This window comes from Brassica napus, chromosome A7, assembly GCF_020379485.1.
Source record: "Brassica napus cultivar Da-Ae chromosome A7, Da-Ae, whole genome shotgun sequence".
Taxonomy (NCBI): Eukaryota; Viridiplantae; Streptophyta; class Magnoliopsida; order Brassicales; family Brassicaceae; genus Brassica; species Brassica napus.
Window position 1 is genome coordinate 22,979,285 of NC_063440.1, and position 21,486 is coordinate 23,000,770.

At 36.7% G+C, this 21,486-nt stretch overlaps 6 protein-coding genes across 10 annotated transcripts; 4 read left to right on the forward strand and 2 right to left on the reverse strand.

Moving 5' to 3' along the window:
* Positions 1–590: 590 nt before the first annotated feature.
* Positions 591–2,093, forward strand: LOC106454253. Of its 3 annotated transcripts, none has more exons than XM_013896404.3 (2): positions 591–681; positions 985–2,093. In XM_013896404.3, exon 2 carries the CDS (start codon positions 1,026–1,028, stop codon positions 1,962–1,964), a length of 939 nt encoding a protein of 312 aa, XP_013751858.1. In that variant the 5' UTR covers positions 591–681; positions 985–1,025; the 3' UTR covers positions 1,965–2,093. The 3 variants fall into 3 exon arrangements, with proteins under 3 accessions (XP_013751858.1, XP_013751864.1, XP_013751870.1); XM_013896410.2 differs by having other exon boundaries at positions 636–681; positions 972–2,093; XM_013896416.3 differs by having other exon boundaries at positions 668–881.
* A 204-nt stretch (positions 2,094–2,297) lies between these two features.
* LOC106454275 lies at positions 2,298–2,701 on the forward strand. The gene has a single exon (XM_013896425.3). It carries the CDS (start codon positions 2,443–2,445, stop codon positions 2,626–2,628), a length of 186 nt encoding a protein of 61 aa, XP_013751879.1. The 5' UTR covers positions 2,298–2,442; the 3' UTR covers positions 2,629–2,701.
* A 48-nt stretch (positions 2,702–2,749) lies between these two features.
* On the reverse strand, positions 2,750–5,435 carry LOC106454283 (signal recognition particle subunit SRP72-like). The gene is made up of 6 exons (XM_013896430.3): positions 5,215–5,435; positions 5,001–5,137; positions 4,497–4,849; positions 4,321–4,417; positions 3,958–4,239; positions 2,750–3,867 (listed from the first exon to the last, which is right to left on the reverse strand). Exons 1-6 carry the CDS (start codon positions 5,351–5,353, stop codon positions 2,893–2,895), a joined length of 1,983 nt encoding a protein of 660 aa, XP_013751884.1. The 5' UTR covers positions 5,354–5,435; the 3' UTR covers positions 2,750–2,892.
* Positions 5,436–8,676: 3,241 nt separating this feature from the next.
* LOC106454291 (probable thimet oligopeptidase) lies at positions 8,677–13,717 on the forward strand. Its single transcript, XM_013896436.3, has 20 exons — positions 8,677–8,933; positions 9,110–9,234; positions 9,310–9,473; positions 9,558–9,648; positions 10,208–10,387; positions 10,487–10,567; positions 10,740–10,820; positions 10,915–11,007; positions 11,083–11,163; positions 11,240–11,402; positions 11,468–11,588; positions 11,671–11,743; positions 11,892–11,996; positions 12,113–12,210; positions 12,394–12,439; positions 12,575–12,671; positions 12,938–13,011; positions 13,098–13,202; positions 13,278–13,358; positions 13,450–13,717. Exons 1-20 carry the CDS (start codon positions 8,777–8,779, stop codon positions 13,558–13,560), a joined length of 2,127 nt encoding a protein of 708 aa, XP_013751890.1. The 5' UTR covers positions 8,677–8,776; the 3' UTR covers positions 13,561–13,717.
* Positions 13,718–13,849: 132 nt separating this feature from the next.
* LOC106454306 (protein HHL1, chloroplastic) lies at positions 13,850–15,365 on the forward strand. Of its 2 annotated transcripts, none has more exons than XM_013896445.3 (6): positions 13,850–14,246; positions 14,327–14,464; positions 14,556–14,642; positions 14,757–14,804; positions 14,904–15,046; positions 15,145–15,365. In XM_013896445.3, exons 1-6 carry the CDS (start codon positions 13,980–13,982, stop codon positions 15,155–15,157), a joined length of 696 nt encoding a protein of 231 aa, XP_013751899.1. In that variant the 5' UTR covers positions 13,850–13,979; the 3' UTR covers positions 15,158–15,365. The 2 variants fall into 2 exon arrangements, with proteins under 2 accessions (XP_013751899.1, XP_013751901.1); XM_013896447.3 differs by having other exon boundaries at positions 13,929–14,246; positions 14,904–15,064.
* Positions 15,366–15,868: 503 nt separating this feature from the next.
* On the reverse strand, positions 15,869–18,025 carry LOC106454297 (two-component response regulator ARR11-like). 2 transcript variants are annotated; one of them, XM_013896441.3, is made up of 5 exons: positions 17,831–18,025; positions 17,579–17,731; positions 17,110–17,502; positions 16,946–17,022; positions 15,869–16,863 (listed from the first exon to the last, which is right to left on the reverse strand). In XM_013896441.3, exons 1-5 carry the CDS (start codon positions 17,934–17,936, stop codon positions 16,051–16,053), a joined length of 1,542 nt encoding a protein of 513 aa, XP_013751895.1. In that variant the 5' UTR covers positions 17,937–18,025; the 3' UTR covers positions 15,869–16,050. The 2 variants fall into 2 exon arrangements, with proteins under 2 accessions (XP_013751895.1, XP_048591951.1); XM_048735994.1 differs by having other exon boundaries at positions 16,946–17,502.
* Between the last annotated feature and the right edge of the window lie 3,461 nt (positions 18,026–21,486).

Sequence of the window (21,486 nt, forward strand, 5' to 3'; positions counted from 1 at the left end):
AACAAATAAACCATATTATTACATGTTCACTAGTTCAAGTACCAAATACTTGTTGGATGAATGTATCATTTAAAAATAAATGATTGAAAATTGTATCATTTAGTTGTGATACAATTCACATCCTTTTTTGTAGTGTTGGTAGATACCGGTTTGTCCAAAGCTCAGCTCTAACAGATTGACACCGAAACTGTACATTTTTGTAAAAACCTGCTGAAAAGAGACTGATCACCCAACAACCACTGGTAGAAAAAAGACAGTAACCCAAAAGTTTTAGATTTCTAACCGCACCAAAAAATTCCTTTGTACACCAACTGGCTTGTCAGTGCAAGAACACCAATACCACACTTATTTGACTTGACTTTAGAAACAACTGCGAGCTGGAGCATATTCGATAAAAGTTTTGAGAAAATAGAGGAAAACGAAGATGAAATCACAAAATTTGACGGAAACAAAACTTTGATACCATAATAGATAGAAGAGAAATGTAAGCAAGCATATGAAAAAGTACTATTCTGAAGAAAAAAAAATTTCACTTGAAAAGCAAAGTCAACGCATTCATATATATACAGTTGACTAAACCGGATAGACCAAATCAAAATCACAACTAATAAATAAATAACCAAATGAAACCAACTAAATCCATATCTTCTGCTTCCTCTCCCCCGCTGAAGTGCGGTTCTGGTAATATCATCGAACACCTTGTGCGCTTGCGATATCATCTTTTATATAATCCAATTTTCTCCTTCTGGTTAAAGGGGTTCTTCAGAATTAGGATCGTTTAGTGTCTCTGATCATTGCTAAATCATTTCGCCTTTTCGTGGATAAACATTGAAACGCAAATCACAAAACTTCTCTATCAGTGTTCTGCTTTAGTTCCTTTCGTATGTGCTGTCTTGTTTTCCACTAGTTTCTGAATCTGTTTGATGATTTTAAAGTTCAAAGATTGCATTTTTTCACCTTATTTTGAAAAGGGTTTCTCTGTAGGGTCTTGAAGCCAAAGTAAAGTTGCTTCCTTTCAACACCAAATGAGGACTTGTTCAATTCCCATGTTCCACACTCTTATCCCTAAACCAAGCGCTTCAGTTTCACCGAGACCAAAGTTTAGGAACAGAAGCAGTTCACAGTCCTTTTCCTCCACTGCATTACAAGTCCTCTCTCAGACAAGCTTACCCCTTGTTGCTGTTCCTCCCCGTTCTTCACTAGCTGCTGTCTCAAGCCATCTCTCCCCATCAGACATCCCTCAGAAATCAGAAGAATGGTTTGCCTTAAGGAAAGACAAGCTAACCACGAGCACATTCAGTACAGCGCTCGGCTTCTGGAAGAAGAACCGCCGCTCCGAGCTCTGGCACGAGAAGGTGTATGACTCGGAGTCACCACGAGTGGTGGAGGACTCTGCAAAATTTGCAATGAACTGGGGTGTGCAGATGGAATCAGCTGCGATAGAGAGGTACAAGAGAATCATGGGGTGTGAGGTTGGGTCAATGGGGTTTGCTCTTCACTCCCAAGAGCAGTTTCACTGGCTTGGTGCTTCTCCAGATGGAGTTCTTGACGTTGGGATTCTAGAAGTGAAGTGTCCGTATAACAAAGGGAAGACAGAGACTGTATTGCCTTGGTCCAAAGTGCCTTTCTATTACATGCCTCAGATGCAGGGTCAGATGGAGATAATGGACCGTGAGTGGGTGGACTTGTACTGCTGGACACTGAACGGGAGCTCTGTTTTCAGAGTGATGAGAGACAGAAGCTATTGGAGGATTATCTACGAGGTGTTGAGGGAGTTTTGGTGGGAGAATGTGATTCCTGCGAGAGGGGCTTTGTTGTTAGGGAAGGATGATGCAGAGGTGAAGAAGTATGAGCCAACGTCTACGCATAAGCTTACTGGTCTTGCTATTGCTAAAAGCATTAGTTTGGCTGCGGAATCAAAACTGGTATGCAGAGAAATAGCTGATCATGTCGAGTTCTTTTAGATGAGTTTTTAGCGATCTCGTGATAGCTTTTGATTATTGAACTGATGAATCATTGTGTCAGTTATGAAAACTTGTTAAGGATTATGTAACATAATTTAATCAGATAAAGCAAATTATAGTTCTGGACTATGTAGAGACTGGAGATGGGATGTGCTTTTTTGGATGTGAAATGTTTTCATTTGTAAAAGTAGGTGAAGACGGTTAAACCATAAGATGGCCTAATTTTCAATTAAGAAAAACAATATAAGATTGTTTCTTTGTGCCAAGTTGCCAGCCAAGCAGATGACCAAAAATAGAGAGGAATGTAGTAAAACAAGAGTTAGGTTACCAGTAAAAACAACAAAAAAAAACTGAAAACTAATAGAGTTAAACCAAGGGCAATGAGACAAGAAGAAGAAAGCTACAAATAAGTTATTGAAGATGCTCCTCTAGGTAGGCTAATGTTTCTTTGATTCTGAAATATATTCAAGAAAAGAAGATGGATTCAGGGCTATCATGGGCTGATCAATGGGATACAAACCCTGACCCTCCTCCGAGTTGTACAAAAGAAGATGAAGGCAAAAAGAAAACAAAGAAGGACAAAGATGGAAGCAGAAGAATCTTTGGGAAAACCATACTTGGATTTAAATGGATGAAGGATCTCCGCAAGAAACCTGAAAAGTGATTAGTTAATAACCAAAATCACTGTTTCATTGTATCTATATCACTTTGATTATTGACATTCTTGTGCATTTAATCGACTCTTCTTGCTCTTCTTCTTGATTCAATACCAATGCAAACGAACATATGTAAACTGATAAATTAACCAAAATCTTAAATGGGTCATGACAACCAAAACTTAACAAATCCAAAAAACAGAAAACAAAGTGTCGTCATTTTAAGTAGTCCATTTGTTCTCTTAGAAAATACTGTAAAAAGGATGTTTCATTCATCTCCTAGACTTCTTTTTGGAAGCCTTAGAGGAAGAAGGCTTGGTTTTGGGATCAGCGGCTGCACTCTTAGTGGTCGCTTGGTTTGACTTTGAAGTCGAAGGAGCTGCTTCTTGTTTCTCTTGCTTGGTCACTGCGCCCTGCGAGCCACGGATTTGAGCTGCTCGCTTGTCCTTTCTCTTGGGTCTGTAACTTGACCTTTCCCTTCTCGGAAGCCACCTTTCAGGGTCCGGAGGTGGACCCGGGTTTGCTGGATCGAATCCCTTGGGGTACTTTGGCTTTCTCTTTCTCTTTTTCTTTGCCTTCTCTTTCTTCACTTCTTCCTGCATCGCTGAAGCAGCAGCAGCGGCACCTTCCATGGGTTTTGCACCAGAGGTTTTCTCTAGGTTATCCACATCAACAGCTTTCAACCCAGGCAACGGCTTTAGCTGTTTCTCGTAAGTTTCTGCTTTCTCGACATTGACACGAGCAAGTGTAGTCACAAGACCCACGAGAGCATCTGTGCTTTTATGCTTTTTCACAATCTCCTCGTATAGCCGTGAAGCCTCCTCTTCTTGACCATGCCTGAGCTTGAAGGAAGCAGCCTGCGGCATCAATATACCAAGCTTATTGTTCTCAGTCATCGAATTTGACCACCAGTTAATGGCTGAGTCAAGAGTAGCAGCAGCACCATCATTGTCCCCAGCTCGCTCTTTCAGAGCAACAATTGTAGCAACAGTTGCAGGGAAATGCTGAATATCAGTTATTTTGGACAAGGACTCTGCTGCTACATGAGGATGACTGGCCGATGCAGCAATTTGTGCCCTGGCCAAGAGAACCGACTTAGACTTTTCCGGGAACTTTTCTGCGAACTGTCCCAGAAGTTCTTCAGCTTTGGCAGCCTTGTTCTCTCTCACCAAAACGGCAGCTTGAAGCAATGCAGGATTAACACTCTCAGGAAAGAGACCTGGCAGTGCAGCACAGAGTTCTCGTGCCTGCGGTATAAGATTCTCTTAAATGGTCAAGCCAAATATGCAAAGAAGATATAAGATAGGAACAAACAAGATTTATGATTTAAAAAGGACCTGATCCATCTTATTTGCATGGAGGAGCAGAAGGACGCGATTGGCATATATAGCTTCCTTATGTTTCTGTGAAAGCTTTGCGTCAAGTGTTTGAGAAAGCTGAAAATTTGGGGAGTCTTTCTCTTTGAGGCGATCAAGCTTCCTCAAGCCATCAGAAACATCTTTGGAACCTTTCAAGGCAATGAGGTTGTTCACAGCAACAGCAAGTGACGATTCATCAGCCAGGTTTCGTTTAATGATGTCTGCATAAGAGCTGGTGGATTCTTGAGTTTGTCCAAGGACCTGATGATAAAAATGTCGTCACTAACAACTAGAAGATATCTAAACAGGAGGCTAAGTACAAGACAAGCAGCACAAAAATACCTGTTGGACATATGCTAATTGGACAGCGATTGGGGCCAGCTCATTCTCAATATCCTCATCAGCAAATCCGTCATCCGTGAGGGTTTCCTGACCAATTCTGTCTCAACCCAACAGTATTTTCATCAGAGAAGAGTATAGTGTACAATCAGTAGTCAAGCGTACTTATAGTGACATACCTCCTTGCAGCCAGCAGAAGTTGTTCAGCATCAGAATAGTTGTTGTTTTCAATCAAAGAGCAAGCAGTGTTAAAAGCCAACTCAAAGCTACTAGTTGGTTTGATCTTCCACGACTCCAACGCTCCTTTCACCTGTGAAGCTTTACCAGCTGAAACCAAACTGGCCACGAAATTGACCTCCGCAGTCTCAATCTCGGAGTTCTGCAGCTTCCGATACACATCCACACAAGCATCTGTTTTCCCCAGACGGTAGAGAATCTGAGCCTCCAAAAGCAAAGTCTCTGAATCTCTCTCTCGACCTCTCAAACACTCTAAAGCCTCGTCTAGCTTGTTTTGACGGTATAAACAATATGCCTATTCAAAGCAACAGAGAAACCATCAGAGCTTAGAGTCAGAAGAGCTTTTGATAAACATTATCTTTGTAGATCTCAACTAACTCAAGAAAAATTGGTTTCTTCAGTGATTCTTAGACTAAACGTAGTTCGATTAGTATACGAGAAGTGACCTTTTGAAAGCCTAGATCGATGGGAAGCTTATGGAAGGAATGAATGACGGAGAGAGCATCGTCGATCTTATCGTCTTTGACAAGAGCCACAACTTTGCATCGGATCGCGTCCTCATCGGCAGGTGCAATCGACAAAACTGTAACCAACAATCACAATCTCAATTTCACCATTATAAAATTTAAGAAGAATCATAGAGACGTTGGATCTGTATACCTTGATCAGCGACCTTGACGGCTTGTTCGTATTCAGATCGCTGGATGTGCCTATCGAGAGTGGTGAAGAGATCTTCGATTGCGGGAGGAGGCTGTGACGATGCCGAGGTTTTCGGTTTCTCTTTCGATTTAGGAGCCATGGCGGATTTTTTTCGCGGAGATGACAACGGAGATTGGGGCTAGAGAAGGGTTTTCTGCATTTCTTTTTCCTTCAACAAATAGTTGACGATACTTATGGGCTTTTTAATGGGCCTATGGCATTATCCAGATTCTCTTTTGAGTCTCTTTTAGTGGTGGTGCTTAAGTAGAACAACTATTTGAAACACACATCATGCGGAATTAAGAATGTCAAAAGATAAGATTATGGAAACTTTTATCGATTATTAAAAATGGATATATGGATTATCACTAAAAGAGAATATGTTTTTATCCGGTGTTTGAAGTTTTATTTTTGTTTGTTTGTAATAATTTTACATTAAGAGAAGAATTATATATCATTGTTTCGACCATTTTATTGTTGGTAGAAAAAAAATTTAAGCTATCAAATGAAGAAAATTTTCTAAATACAAAGACGAAAAATAGATAAAATATATTTTTTAAAAAATCCAAACAAAATTATCGTGAAAATTAATTTTTTAATTAGACTGATAACGATGAGATTAAGATCAGGTTGTTATAGAATTATATTACCCATGACTCTTTCTTTCTCTAAATGACAGAAATAAGAGAAGAGATAGACTTAGACCATACTTATTTTTTTTTTGTAAAATTAGACCATACTTTTGTTTCTTGTAAATATGCCAATTACATTTCTTTTAAAAAATGTACTGTTTGAAATAACTTACAGATATGATTTAGGAAAAAAATGCCATATGTTGTCCTACACATTGTGAATTCATGCTTGATTTACTAAATTAAAATTTATCAAATTAATAATAATAAATATTAAAAAGAAATACTATAATTTTGATTATTCTAGATATCTATACTATACTAAAAGGGAGATATAAATTCCTTTTAGAGTGTCCACGTAAACACAAAAAATCGTCCAATCAGAGAGTTCGAAGTTGCCACGTCATCTCATTTTTTTCCGTAAAAATGAAAAAACAATGCAAAGGAAAGGATCGAACCCAGGTTAGTATGACATAAATATATGACAGATACCACTAAGTCATTGAAACTTTCTTGGACAAATATACAAAATCACTAAGTATGTAATCACAAACTCTTATGTACATTTACAATAATATGGATTCAACTTTCAAGACTCCGATACTTTGTTTTGTAAAAAAAAAATGACTAAGCTAATATATTCTTTGAAAGTGTGAAAACATTGACAAATATGAAAAAGCATAGATTTTTGTTTTCGTGACAAAGTTAAGAATTTTGTAAAAGTAAGTTTAACATATAAATTTTAGTGACAAATATGAAAAAGCATAGATTTTTGTACATTTTTGACAAAACAACTCAAAACATAGTTCTCTAATGTCTTAATAAAATATTATTTAAGGGTGCAATAATTAAATATATCAATTCAATAAATTTTGTAATTTATAGACAAAACAATACACAACAAATTTTGAAACATTTGTTTAACCTATCGATTTCTTTTCATGAGAATCCAACTAAACAAGATAAAAAAACAATTAGATTTATTTAATTACCATTTTATTCAATTTTGAATAATTTCAAATTGTAATAGTGTATCTTTTTGAAGTTACAAAAAAATAATGTTCTTTCTTTATTACACTAGCATTATATATAGATTCAATATACACAAATAAATATAATATAACAGCATAAGCTTGCTTTCCCCGATTCATATGAAAACTTTTTAAGTTATCCACCAAAGCAAATTAATTAAATCAATCATTAGAATACAACAAATTAATATATAATTTTATTTTAAATTAAATTATTTAAAAAGTGTATTTTTATTAAAAACAAAATAATAAATAAGTAAAGCTGATTTGATGGTAATTTTTATGACATATATATATATTATGTGAAAGAAATATAAGCTTAATATGGAATAAAATCTTAAATACAAAAAACTCTAAAATTAACAAAAAAAACTAATAAAAATTAAACTATGATATCAATTGAAAGCTTCTTAGACAATATTAATAAAATATTTAAGCGATAATTAGACAAATTTGATTTTTTTTCTAGCCAAAAGTTTATTATTAATTAGCATTAGTTATTTCAAGATGTTTAAGAAATGATGGACTTAAATGATATATGAACTATGAATAGTAGTACTTTGTAAAGATGACTTAGATACCACATCTGCACATCATTTCCGGTCTTTTTTAATGTCTAAATTCAATTTCTTCAGAGCAGTTATTCCACAAAGAGATCGTATGAGATATTGTTTTGATATTCAGATTTGTTTCTTGACTGTTAAGAAGATTGATAACTGTAAAAATGTCTCCTTCGAATATTATATGTCTATAACCAAATTCCCAACATGAGAGAACTTTGTTTAAAAAGTAAATGATTTCATTTTTCTTATATTATATAATAAATATATATTATTTACTGATAATAAAAATATAGTTATTCATCTGTCACAAATATCTATGCAAATACGTGAATCAAGTACAACAATCAAACAACATAATGATTTCCACAAAGAAAATTTTAAAAATATATTTATGTTAGGTAGTCTTATTTTATATTCTTTAAATAATGTAATACAATCTTATACATTATTTTTTTAGAATTGAGAAATACATATATATCAGTTAAACAAATTAAGCGATAATTAGACAAATTTGATTTTTTTTGCCGTCCAAAAGTTTATTATCAATTAGCATCAGTTATTTCAAGATGTTTAAGAAATGATGGAAAAAATAGGATGAACATAAATGATATATGAACTATGAATAGTATTTTGTAAAACTGACTTAGATAACACATGTGCACATCCATTTCCAGTCTTTTTTTATGCATAAATTCAATTTTTTCAGAGCAGTTATTCCACAAAGAGATCGTATGAGATATTGTTTTGATATTCAGATTTGTTTCTTAACTGTTAAGAGGATTGATAACTGTAAAAATATCTCATTCGAATATGATATGTCTATAACCGAGTCCCCAACATGAGACAAGTTTGTTTTAAAAGTAAATAATTTTATTTTTTTATATTATATAATAAATATATATTATTTACTAATAATAAAAATATATTTATTTATCTATCACAAATAACTATGCAAATATGTGAATCAAGTACAACAATCAAACAACATAATGATTTCCACAAAGAAAATTTAAAAAATGTATTTATGTTATGTAGTCTTATTTTATATTCTTTAAATAATGTAATACAATATTATACATTATTTTTTTAGAATCGAGAAATACATATTTATAAAATCTAGTCTTGGAATTAAGAAGAAGAAAAATGAAGACAATATCAAAAATATTATTTACAAGAAGATTGTCCCGTCCGTCTAATTGGGCCATCGGCGAGCGAGGGGGCACTACACGCTAAGCTTTTCCCTCCTAGTCCCACACTCCCAATTTATTTTCCCGAGAGAGAAAAACAGCAGACGAAAATGACGGAAAACGACGAAAACGACAAGAAAATGCAACGATCTAATCCTACGAAGCTCAAACTCGTAACCTTCACCGGAGCGGCCGGGCTGCTCGGACTCGCCGTCAGTTTCGCCATCTTCGCTTTCAACTCTCACAAGCAAAAATCCAAGAAGAAAGGTCTCTCTCTCTCTTTATCTCTAGCTCCCGCTTGATTGTGCCATCATCTCTCTCTCTCTCTCTCTCTCTCTCTCTCTCTCTCTCTCTCTCTCTCTCTCTCTCTCTCTCTCTCGATCTCGAGCTCCCGCTTGCTTGAATTCGTATCTCACAATGCTGACGAGAGATTCTCGATTTAGGTCTTCCTGGGTGTGATACTGTTTGTGTTAATCTATCTGCGAAGGAGATTCTCGATTTGGCTGACGAGATAATCTCCATCTCCACGAGAGTTCATGATGCTGTTGCCTTGGTTCCTCTTAACAAGGTTAATCGAAATTACTTGAAGAAACGAGATGGATATGGAAACGTTTCTGACTTGATTGATTGTTGATTATTGTAGCTATCTTATGAGAATGTTGTGTTGCCACTGGCGGAGCTTGAAGCGAGGCAGCTTCCTCTTATACAATCCTGTGTGATTCCTAAGATGTTATCTCCACACGATAACGTTCGTAAAGCTAGCGCTGAAGCAGAGCTGAAGATAGACGCTCATCTTCTCTCCTGCAGGTGTTTTGTTGATTCAATGATTCCTTTTGGTTTACTGTCTTCTTGGATTGAACTGATGATGGTATCTTTGTGCAAGCTTATCAGAAAACGTGAAGATGTTTACCGTGTTATCAGAATTTATGCTGCGAAGGGAGAATCAATTTCTCCCGAAGCTAAACGCTACCTACAGTGTCTGGTAAGGAAAACTGAATCATATGCTTTTCACTGACTGTCATATATCACATGATCATGGAGTTTCTTAAGCAAAAGAATCATTCTATTAGCTGATTTTAAAGTACAATAGTTGTGTAGATATGTCCTCCTTAGCGTGGTTGTTAGTTGTTACCAGTTGTAGTGTCTCCTTCACAATTCCAGAGTTTGTTAGTCCATGACTTTGTACTATTGATGTTTGCTTAATGTGCTTTACTTGTGCTGTAGTAAGTAGATTGACCAGCCTTGAATTGTGTAAACCATGTCGACTTGTGGATAAGAACCAACACTTGTTTTTTTTTTTTACCTGTGTAACAAAGTCTTTTGAGATTTTCTTATCCTCATGGACTAGCAAATAGCATTCTTTAGGGTTTGACTAGAGGTTTTGGATTCATGATCTTCCTTCGTTGCTCTAGAAGAAAGTGGTTGCAGTAATGAGCTTTATTTCGTAGCACATTTGCAAGAGTTGCTTGCAGGCTTATTTTTTCTTTACTAAGATGTGTGAGTTGAACAAATGTATTGATTTCTGTTTTTATCAGTGACAGGTTAGAGACTTCGAGCACAATGGTCTGCACCTTACTGCAACAAAAAGAGAGGAAGTGGATAGACTGAGAAATGAAATTGATGAGCTAAGCTTGCGTTACGTTCAGAACTTAAATGAAGATAGTTCTTGTCTCTTTTTTACCGAGTCTGAGCTTGCTGGTCTGCCTCTGGAATTCCTTCAGGTGTTTAACCGAAATGTTATTTTGCTTACTATGTGACATGCAAATTTGTGAGCTTGACTTTTCCGTAATTAAGTTCCATTTCTACACTTCCTCCTTCAGAGTTTGGATAAAACTCAAAATAATGAATTCAAGCTCACCTTGGAAAGTAATCACGTGGCAGCTATCCTAGAGTTGTGCAAGGTAACAATTCCCATGTACCTTTTTTAATTGCCATGCAGCAGAAAACATTGAAGATACAATAACTTACCTGTTCTTGATACTGGCTTTTTATAACTGGGTATAGTTTCATCATCTCTCTATCTGTTCACGCCAATACATTTGAATTTGTCTGAACATATTTTGGCTGTTGCAGATAGCCAAGACAAGGAAGACAGTGGCTATGGCATATGGAAAGAGATGTGGAGATGCCAATATTCCGGTGTTACAAAAACTGGTAATTGCATGTCTATTCTAGAAAGTAGAAACCCTTGACAGAAGCCTGCAGCAGGATTCAATCAGCTGACATCTTACTATACTCGTCTCTGTAGGTTCAGTCGCGCCATAGATTAGCCCGCTTACTTGGTTATGCACACTTTGCAGATTATGCTCTCGATCATAGGATGTCAAAGACATCAACAAGGGTCTGTGAAAGATCCTTCAAGTTATTAGTTTATCATTATACATCATGTCGTTTAAACTGACGCTCTTGTGTCCAGGTGATCAGGTTCCTGGAGGACATCTCTTCCACTTTAACTGATTTGGCTAGTAGAGAGTTGTCCTTTTTGAAAGACTTGAAGGTAAAATATAATGCTGTCTATTTCATATAATAGTGATGCCTTTCACAACACTCAACTTGTTGGGTTCTAATATCAGAGGAAAGAAGAAGGGGAGCTTCCGTTTGGTGTAGAAGATCTTTTATATTATATAAAGAGAGTAGAGGAGTTGCAATTTGATCTTGATTTTGGAGATATCCGACAATATTTTCCTGTCAGTTTGGTCCTTCCCGGGATTTTTAAAATATGTCAGGACCTTTTTGGTGAGTTTAGAGTCTTTATTCTTAATCTTTTGGCTCTTAATAATCTGACCAATTTTTCTATGCAGGAATAAAGATTGAAGAGGTTACAGAAATTGATGTCTGGTATTATGATGTTCGAGCATTTGCCGTCTTTGACTCCGGATCTGGAAAGCTTTTGGGATATTTCTATCTTGACATGTTTTCAAGGTCCATAAGCAACCTTAGCTTAATCCCCTTTTCACTTTCATATCCTCCACTTTTAAGTTGTGAGCATTATATTGTTCAATAGGGAAGGGAAATTTAGCCAAAGCTGTGTGGTGGCTCTTCAGAACAATGCACTGTTCTCCAATGGTGCATGTCAGGTGACTAATCCGACATCCATTTCAAACATTTGTGCGCAAATGTGATGTAGTTTCGAAGATAAATATGATATTGGAATCTTGTGCCGATGTATTTTAACGTGTTGGTATTCTTATTTTGGCATTTATTTTGTTCTGTTTCTGTCTCTAGATTCCTGTGGCATTGCTTATTGCACAGTTTGCAAAAGCTGGGGGTGAAGCTCTGCCTTTGGGGTTCTCTGAGGTGGTTAATCTTTTTCATGAGTTTGGCCATGTGGTACGTCAATAAGATTTTTTACTTGGAATAAATGGATAGATGATGCTTTACATTGTTTTTTGTATATATCAAAGGATATTATGAACTAATGTTCCTTGTTAACCACTGGCATATAGGTCCAACACATCTGCAATCGTGCTTCATTTGCTAGATTCTCGGGCCTACGTGTTGACCCTGACTTTCGAGAGATACCTTCTCAATTACTGGAAAACTGGTAAGTTAACTGTAATATCTTTTTTCTTGTATTTCTTGCTTTTGATTGCATATCAACAATAGAAGCACTTGATGTAAACATGTTTTGATTGAATAAAATTTTACATTCATTCAAAAAAAAAAAATCTTTTTTTCTGTATTAACGCAAATCCTTACTGATGGAATATGATTCTTGTATTTCTAGGTGTTACGAGAGTTTCACCTTGAAGTTAATATCAGGTTATCGTCAGGTGAGTGCTTTGCATGACAGACTGGTTGACATTTCTTCTTTGGTCGACTACCTATGCTAATTTGGCTCAACTTGGGATTTATTCCTGATGCCCTTTTAGACTGTGATTGCTTTATTTAATTCGTTGGAATTGCAGGATATCACCAAGCCACTTGTGGACGAAGTCTGCAAAACACTCAAACGTTGGCGATATTCTTTCTCTGCACTCAAGTCGCTTCAGGAGATTCTATACTGTGAGACATCTCTTTCAGTGGATCTTATCTGAATCAAGTGGTTTTAAATTGGTTACTGTCAAAACATGTCTTGATGATTATATACCTCTTCAGTTTGATTCATCTCAGTGTCTCCACTTCATTTTTTTCTCACCATTGTTAGGACTAATGGTTTGTTAGTATGATCAGTAGAGAGTGGTTCTTATTATAACTTTAGTAATAAGCATTTCGTGATTAAGGCAAATATTGGGATTGACTAACGATACTTGAACCATTGATAATCTCAGGTCTATTCGATCAGAAAATATATTCGGATGATGATGTGGACTTTCACCAACTAATCAGGAGTCTTCATCCAAAGGTAAAAAGCAGAAACTCTCAAAGCAATATGTTTTATTTACTGCTGGTAAGTTGTCTTAATACCTACTAGTGTCTCTCTCTCTATAGGTAATGTTAGGGCTACCAGTAGTGGAAGGAACAAACCCTGCTTCATGTTTCACACGTGCTGTAATCGGCTCTGAAGCAACATGTTACAGCCGTTTATGGAGTGAGGTATTAATTGATTTGCACTGCGCTGATTGCTCTTTGCCATGGTTATTTTTTTAATAATGAGAATCCGGTTCACAGGTTTATGCTGCTGATATATTTGCTTCACAATTTGGAGATGGGCATCCGAATTTGTATAATGGCTTGCAGTTCAGAGACAAAGTAAAAAAGATAACGAGAAGCGTATTTGTTTATTCTTTACATCTTTTTGTAATCTGTGACTGTGAGTGTAACACAACAGCTTTCTTCTTAGGTGTTGGCCCCGGGAGGAGGCAAAGAGGCCATGGAACTTCTTACAAGTTTTCTTGGAAGGGAACCATCAACAGAAGCTTACATTGAGAGCCGGTCAAAGTATAGTTTGTGATATCTGCGCAGTGCGCACCTTTAGAGGATCCCTTAGTGAATCCACTAGCGAAGCTCAACTTTTTTTTAATGCTGTCGGAAACATCGTGTATTGATGTTTGGTAATGAGTTGAGAGGACTGAATGTTGATGATTAAGCTAAAGACAATTTTCATTTTATTTTTTCTGCAACTAATGAATCCAAAATTGATTTTGAGAGGATTGGGTTTAGTTGAGTGGCCAAAGCTGACATCAGGTGGTTCAAACTGGTACATAGAATAAGAGTAGATTGAGTGGCTAAACACATATCCGGTTTACAATCCCGGTTCGGTTCAACCGAGTAGGAGACGTGGCACGTCACAATGGATAAGGTACGATCCACGAAATCATCATCATCATCATCATCCCAAAAAGGCCCCCGTTGGTGAATCTAAGTGCTCAAATGGAGGTAAGTATGTCTCTCAACGCGTTAACTCGGCTTCCACTGAAGAACACGGGAAGACTCGAAGAGTTCGGTTTAGCTAGACATTCACTGTTCACCTCGAGAACGCCATGCCTGGAGAGGGCGCAGCGGAGGAAGGCTTTAGTGGTGGAGGCGAAGGGGAAGAAAGGTATGGCGGCGCGTCAGTATCAACGTACACCTCCTCCTATGCCTAAGATTGAAGACGATGGAAACCCTAGATTCGTTATCTTCATTCGTATGGCCAATGTTCGTCTCTCTATCTCATCACCTCTTTTGTTGAAGTCAAGATTGAAGTCTTGTTGTGTAATAAGTGTTTCTTGAAACAGGTGTATCTTTGGTATCCACTAAGTATAATTGCCGGTGGTACAACTGCTAAGATCATGGTTGCTGCTAAAGATAACCTCTTGGGGAAGTATATCTACAAAGACACCATTGCAAGAAACATAGCTGCTGTTATTTACAGAGTAAGCAAGACAAGCTGCTTATTATTTAGCTGTTTGGTCTGATTCTGATTTGTAATGTGTGTCTCTTTCTGATTGTTTTCACCTTCAACAGGATGAGAAGGAGATACAAAAGACAGCAATTAAGCAGCATCGTGTCTTGCGGACAGCCACTGAGTTTCGATATGGCTACAAACTTGTTGTAATGCTCTGTTTCCTTTTGTTTATAAACTTTGAATTCTTTGAGACCACAGGAAAGAAAGGTTTCTTGTTTTTTTTATTCCTTCCATTTATTATGTTTGCTTTATACATTCAGGAAAATGGAAACATGAGGGCTGCACTTAGTACCTCAGATGTTATCGAGGTGAGCTACACAACCACTTTAACTCCTTACAATGTGTGACAAAAGGGGTTGTTGTCATATATGTTTCCTCTGAAACATTTGAACTTATTGTGAACATAGCTCCCAACCCAGGACCAGCTTAAAACAGTATTCGACAAAGTGAAAGACTTTTTCGGGGATGCAAAAGAGTCATTCGGAAAGATATCATCACTGAATCCTGGGACAGATGAAGAAACTGAAGGAAGCCCTGATGAGAAAGCCAAGTAAGTATATATAAACAGGTACCACATGTTTCTTCTCTTCATTTTCAGTAGAATTTTGCTGTCTTTTCTCCAAAGTGATGTATGTTACTGTTGTCCAGGGTCCAAGGCTGAACGATTGACACATGATGGGCTGATTCCTAATGTCTCAACCGTCTTGATATGGAATGCAGAAGTTCACTGGATAGGAAGAGATGCCGACTATTTTGTGAACATTTTTCTTTATACACCTCTCAGGGAAACAGTTTCTCCTAAATCTCTTGTAACATATAACTTATCGTGTTTGTAGATTTGTTGAAAGAAAGAGCCTGTTTGGTTACAACTTTTGGAGTTCAACGCTTCTTAGTCATTGTCAAATAATAGTACTTGAAAATTGGAAATCTTTTCTCCCTGTATCCAAGAAATTCGTGTAGGCAACAATGAGGGAGAACAGAGACCATCTGCAGTGATAAAGTAGGACCTCCCTGATCGCTCCAGTAGGTAAAATCTCTTCCGATTTTCTGAACACTGCAATGTGTTGTAGCTACGTATTTGTTTGTTATGAATGAACTAGATCTCAATCAGATAACCAATCGATTGCCTGCATGCATGTGATTCACTTTGTGGGATATTTTAGATAGTTCGTAACTCTGTTTAGTTTCCCATTTTGGATTTGGTGGCATCTGTTAGATATGTCGTGCGTCATGTCCAAAAAGAATGTCAAGTTTGGAACGAGGAGAAATGCTAAGTTTGCAAATAGATACAACGTGAAGAGATCTTGGTTCTCAAGATATGATAGGTCTAGTATTTTCCTACCAGCAGCAGAAACACGTGAAAGAGAAACAATGTGACAGTTTGAAGATCTTAAGCGACAGTATGAAACAAGTGGTCTTATCACTGTGGTGTATTTAGCCTATGACACTCATGGATTATTGTACATGCATTCGATAAGATTATTTTCAGGTATACCCACAAAATCTTTATGCATAACACCGACCAATATACGAAAAGAAGTTAATGGAGCAAGTTCAAGATATGAATAAGCCATGGTCTACCATGAGGGTATACTCGTCAGGTTCATTTCCAAACCAAAGGTGAGGTGGGAGCTCGGAAAGGAGAGATGGGCTACAACTGTAATCTTGTAACTGGAAGTTTTGGACTCCGGTGTTTGCAAGGAAATGCTCGTTTTGAAGCCAACTGAAGTCTAAGTCAGTGTCTATAAAACCAGAATGATGTGATTCCGGAAGCTCCCAGCTCAAACTTCTCAGAATCGACTCTGTATCGTTGGTTACATTTATGCTGGAGATGGCAGAGGGAGCGGACAAGTCCAGATCTTGAAGGATCACGGTAGAGTTCTTGTCTTGTGGCATGAGAAACTCATCCGCATTCACAGAAGTCTCATACGAAGGCTTCATTTCCTGTTCCATCAGAGTTGGTGCAGAATTTGCAACATAGGGACTTTGACTTGGTAATGGTTGTTGCTGGAGAAAGCTGCTCCCATACAGAATCTGGGGCTTTGATTCAAGTGGGTCTGGAACATCACTCCAGGAAAGCAGAGAGTCAAACGCACAACTTGAGGAAATGGGAGGATCAAATTCTACACGCGTCTTTTTCGCTTTTGGAGGCATATGAACATCACTGCTGGGGTCAGACACTGAAGATGAAGCAAGTTGCTTTGGATCAGAACTGCCTCCAGAGAAGGCATAGCTGTTCTTTCCAGGGCTTTGGTGGACCGAACTAAATTCGGAACCTTTTGGAGGTAAATCCATATTCTTTACTCCACCAGAGTAACACTTTAGCTCCTTTCCTTTCTCCAATCTGCTCAGGTAAAGCCTGTACTTCTACAAAAAAAACAGAAAGTGACAAAAAGCTTAATCTCCACTTCAATTCCCTCTTTGATTTAACGAGAAGGTAAAGTTTTACCTGGAGGTGGCTCGCAACATTTTCCCTAGTGAGCCATGGAACATTCATGAGGTCCAATATCTTCTTGGGACCAGCTTCTGCCAAACATAAGACACCAGATCCATGAAGAAGACATGATAAAGGTAGGGATATTGAAAGAAACTGAAGTGTCCCAACGTACTTACTGTGATCGCAACCTATCTGGTTAACAGCGTTGACAAACTTCTGATGAAGCTCAAAAGACCAAACCACCCTTGCTTTCTTGGAGGAAGACGATGATGGGTCACTCTCATCCTGAAGAAGAAGCTTCTTCTCAAAGTCAAACTCTTTCCTCTTTCTCCCAAAAGAAACATCTTCACCTCCTCCTCCAAGCAAGTGTGCCTCATCGTTTCTGGTGAACCAATCAGCTCCTCCTTCATAGCATCCTTCGATGTCCCTCACTTCTTGAAGCTTCTTTCTCAGAACGTGCTGCCATATGATCTTCAGCTCCTTCATCCTTATGGGCTTCAACAGGTAATCACACGCTCCGTGCTGGACTCCTTTCATCACTCTTTTCGTCTCACCGTCCACTGACATCACTGTAACAAAAAAACATCAAAGTTAGTAATTATTTATCAGACAAGATCTTGATTTGTGCTTGTGGAGAAGTCTGACTTATGACAGGGAGGTCCAGCTCGAGTCCAACGTGCTCAAGGAGCTTGAATCCGTCCATGTCAGGCATGTTGACGTCGCTGATCACGATGTCATATCCGTCCTTACGCTCCCGGAGCAGCCTCAGAGCTTCTCTAGCTAACCCACATGTAGTCACTGCAACAGAGTTAATTCAAAAGCAGAGGAAATTAAGTTAAGGAGAGACAGACATCTCAGGTGGTGTTGAGGAGTGAGTCTAAAACATTAGATAGAGACCTTCGTAAGAGCACTTCTTGAGCATCTTCTCAAGAATCTTAAGCCATGTTGGGTCGTCGTCAACCACAAGAACTCTTAGACCGACGGGAGAGAAGCCTTTATCCATGTTCGCCTGGCAAAAGAAAGAGACAGAAGAGAGAAAGTGGTTTATGTGTGTGTTCTTTTTTAGAAAGAAGAATGTGGGAGTGGGTTTTTGTTTGCGTTTTATTGTGAAAAGACAAGACAACACTCAGAATATTTGGCGCCGTTTAGACAAACAGTCACTGTCGCGCACGTTAGCCCTCTGCCTCTCTTATTTTCTCTCTGTGTTACCAAATTATTTGTGTTTTAATTATAGTTTTAATTAATTTTGTGTAAGAAGAATATTGTTCGGTCTAAGTTCACTGGAGACACAAAAAGAAAGTTGTTAGAATTTCTATTTTGTTCTCTCTTGCTTTAGATTTCTAAGTTGATGTCTTTCACTGCTCAATATTCCTCAAATTGTTATTAAAATATTGCCATGATAATATTATGGATTATATCACTTCTTTTTTCTGTGGAAACACCGTAGCCTATTGGTTAAGGTTTAAAGGCTTCTACACCCATGTCTGGGGTTCGAATCCCAGACTATGCAATTTATTTCAGATTACAGGAAATCTAGGTTTCAAGTCCCGGAGAGAGCGGTTTATTAAACAATTATGCAGACTACAGAGGAAAAGCTTGCAAGTAAATCTGTCCAGGCGTGGATCTTCATAGGACGGCTCAGGTGATGCAGTTAGGCGTAGGTCTTCATAAGGCAGGTAGTATTGTCGGTTGTCGAATCGTCTATGTAATATTTCCTATATCATAATTGTAAGATCGTAATAAATCAGCGTTAAAAAAAAATCATGATAAAAAAAAATATCACTTCTTTTTTCTTTTAATATTTAATTATCTTTATACCTTTCTTTTATATATATTTAAAATTATAGCCGTATTTGGAGCGCATAATCAATCATGTAATACCAATTTACAACGGATGGATCTGATTATTTCAAATTATAAAACCTTTATTGCAACAAGAGTATTCATCTACAATTAGATTTTTTTTCATAGATGAGCATACAGTATCCGATCATTGACTTTTCAGAACCAAGCTAGGTAGCAGCGGGCCAGCGGCAACTATTACAGGGTTAAGATCATTTCCGATGAAACACAAAAATTTACTTTATATTTCATTTTAAAATAGAATAACTCTATTATAGAGTTGAATGCGTTCTAGTGATCCACTCTATAATAGAGTTAGAGTGAAATATAAAGTAATTTTGTTTTTTTATTCCAAATATAATTGAAAAAATAATATGATATTATATTTTATTCTATTATAGAGTAACTCTATTATAGAGTAAACCATAGGAAGAAATTTAACTCTATAATAGAGTTACTCTATTTTAGTGTGAAATATAGAGAAAATTTCTGTGTTCTATTAGAAATGTCCTAAGTTAGAAGATTTTTGTACCTAAACTGTTCATAAATTAACCACCATAGATTGAGCATTTGTACCGGAGTTCAGGTGGTCCAAGCAGGCAGTTTTGTTTCTAAATAACTAGATCATGCCGGTAAACCTTCAAGTCAAGACTTCATTTGTTTTGATCTTTGACTCTTTTTTTTGAGTCAAAAGATCTTTGACTCTTTTAAGACTTTAAATGTTTGACCTTTATATTTTTATTGCAGAAAATTAGTAGAACGACAAAAGAAGAATAAAAAAAAGGAAAATGGTACACAGCTTGTCATGCACAAAGATTTTTTATTTTATGGATGAGGACGTGGCCTGTGGAGACTTGAACTTTATCATTCACTATTTTTCATTCATTAAGACAGCTAACTATTTGCATAAGCTTTCTGCCAATAAGAAAACGAAAACGCATTATAAATTAATCAGTGTTATCATTTGTGGAAATGTACAAGTACACTGGCTATGGGATAGAAACGAGGTATCCACGTGACCCGCATTTGAAAGGAACAACATCGCGTCTCGCTCTAAAACATGATGGTTTAGGCGGCTGCCTAACGGTACGCTGGACAAAGCTAGCTAGAGATGGGACAAGTCTTACTTGCTCATGACCAAATATATTATACTTAAAAGTCTCTAGACCTATTAAATTTAGCTTTCTTATAAAATGCTTACATGTTTTTACATCATCGAATTACAAAGAATGTTGTATGTTTTTCTTTTTTGGTAAAATGTTAAATTATTATTCTAATTTTCGAATTTGAGACATAATTTAAATGGAGAATTCGCAGCTGAATGCCCATAAATTAAACTAAACACCATAGAATCTAGACCTTAGGTCTTCATGGATCATGGGCAGCACAATGTAAATCAGTAAATGTGATTTCTCTTCCCAAGCGGCATTACACCCAAAGATACATGATTTTTCTCCTGAGGAAATATTCTGTTGACGCCACTAGACCCAATTAACATTAATTTAGTGGGTTATACAGTTTGACATAATATTATTTAATTTTTAATTATTTGTACACTAATTTTCATGATTCTCTAATCCGAGGGAAAACAGTTACTGCGATGATGCAGTGGGCCTGTAACAATTAACAAACTATATGGATTTCATAAAACGTAGAAGGCGTACGTACGTTTTTGGTACGTATTTTTGTTGGCACATCTACTTAAGATAGACATAACATGAGGTTGTGTTTGTGCATATATTCGTCGCAATTAATTATTGATAAACATATAGAATAGATATAGGGGTTATAATAATGCACTACAAAAGATGCACTAAGGTTGGATTAGACCCACACACACATGCCTGGTAGTATCATTTCTCCAATCACCTGCCGACATTTCATACTTTGTGGTCAAATTTTAAACACTTAATTTGCCTAATGTCTCCATCATGCTGACTCGTGTCATCTACGCGCTGCTTTGCAACACTAATCATCAATTATGTGCATGTAAATCAAATTCTTAATGCTTTAGCCCTCTAATTATTGGGTGGTATAAGTATCAGACCACTACCAATGAACATTAATCGTTCCTTTAATTGAAGTTTCTCAGTATGTTATTCACCATTATGAATGGTTTGATAATGGTAGTTAATTAAAAGAACTTTTTATTATCTAATTATGGAGAGTATAATAACTGGAAACCAATGAGTGTGTTAGCGCATCCAAATAGACTAGCTGGGACATCCACCATTTAATACACAATAAAAGTTCAAACTTATACGTCTTCCAAAATTTGGGATCAATGTATGTATTACGATCTCTCCCAAATGCAACTTGATCATGCGATTTCTAAACTTTATTTCCATACTTTTTAGTAATAGGAAACCAATGAGGGTGTTAGTGAATCCTATTGAACAGGACATGATCACTTCTATGCATACTAAAAATGATGAGCTATATTTCATATAATTCCACAGATTTTGGATCAATGCATGTATTATTGTTTCATCTCAAATACCATTCAATCATACCGTTTATAAAATTCATCTTCGAAATTTTTTGTAGAGTTAAATGCATTTGATTACACGTTAGTAATTATATAAGAACACTTATTTATGTATATGCATAATAATATATGTTCTATTTAAAAATATATGATAGTTTATCTAAAACACATAAAATTAAGAAAATCTTTAAAATATATAATTAATAGTAAACATTCAGTTATG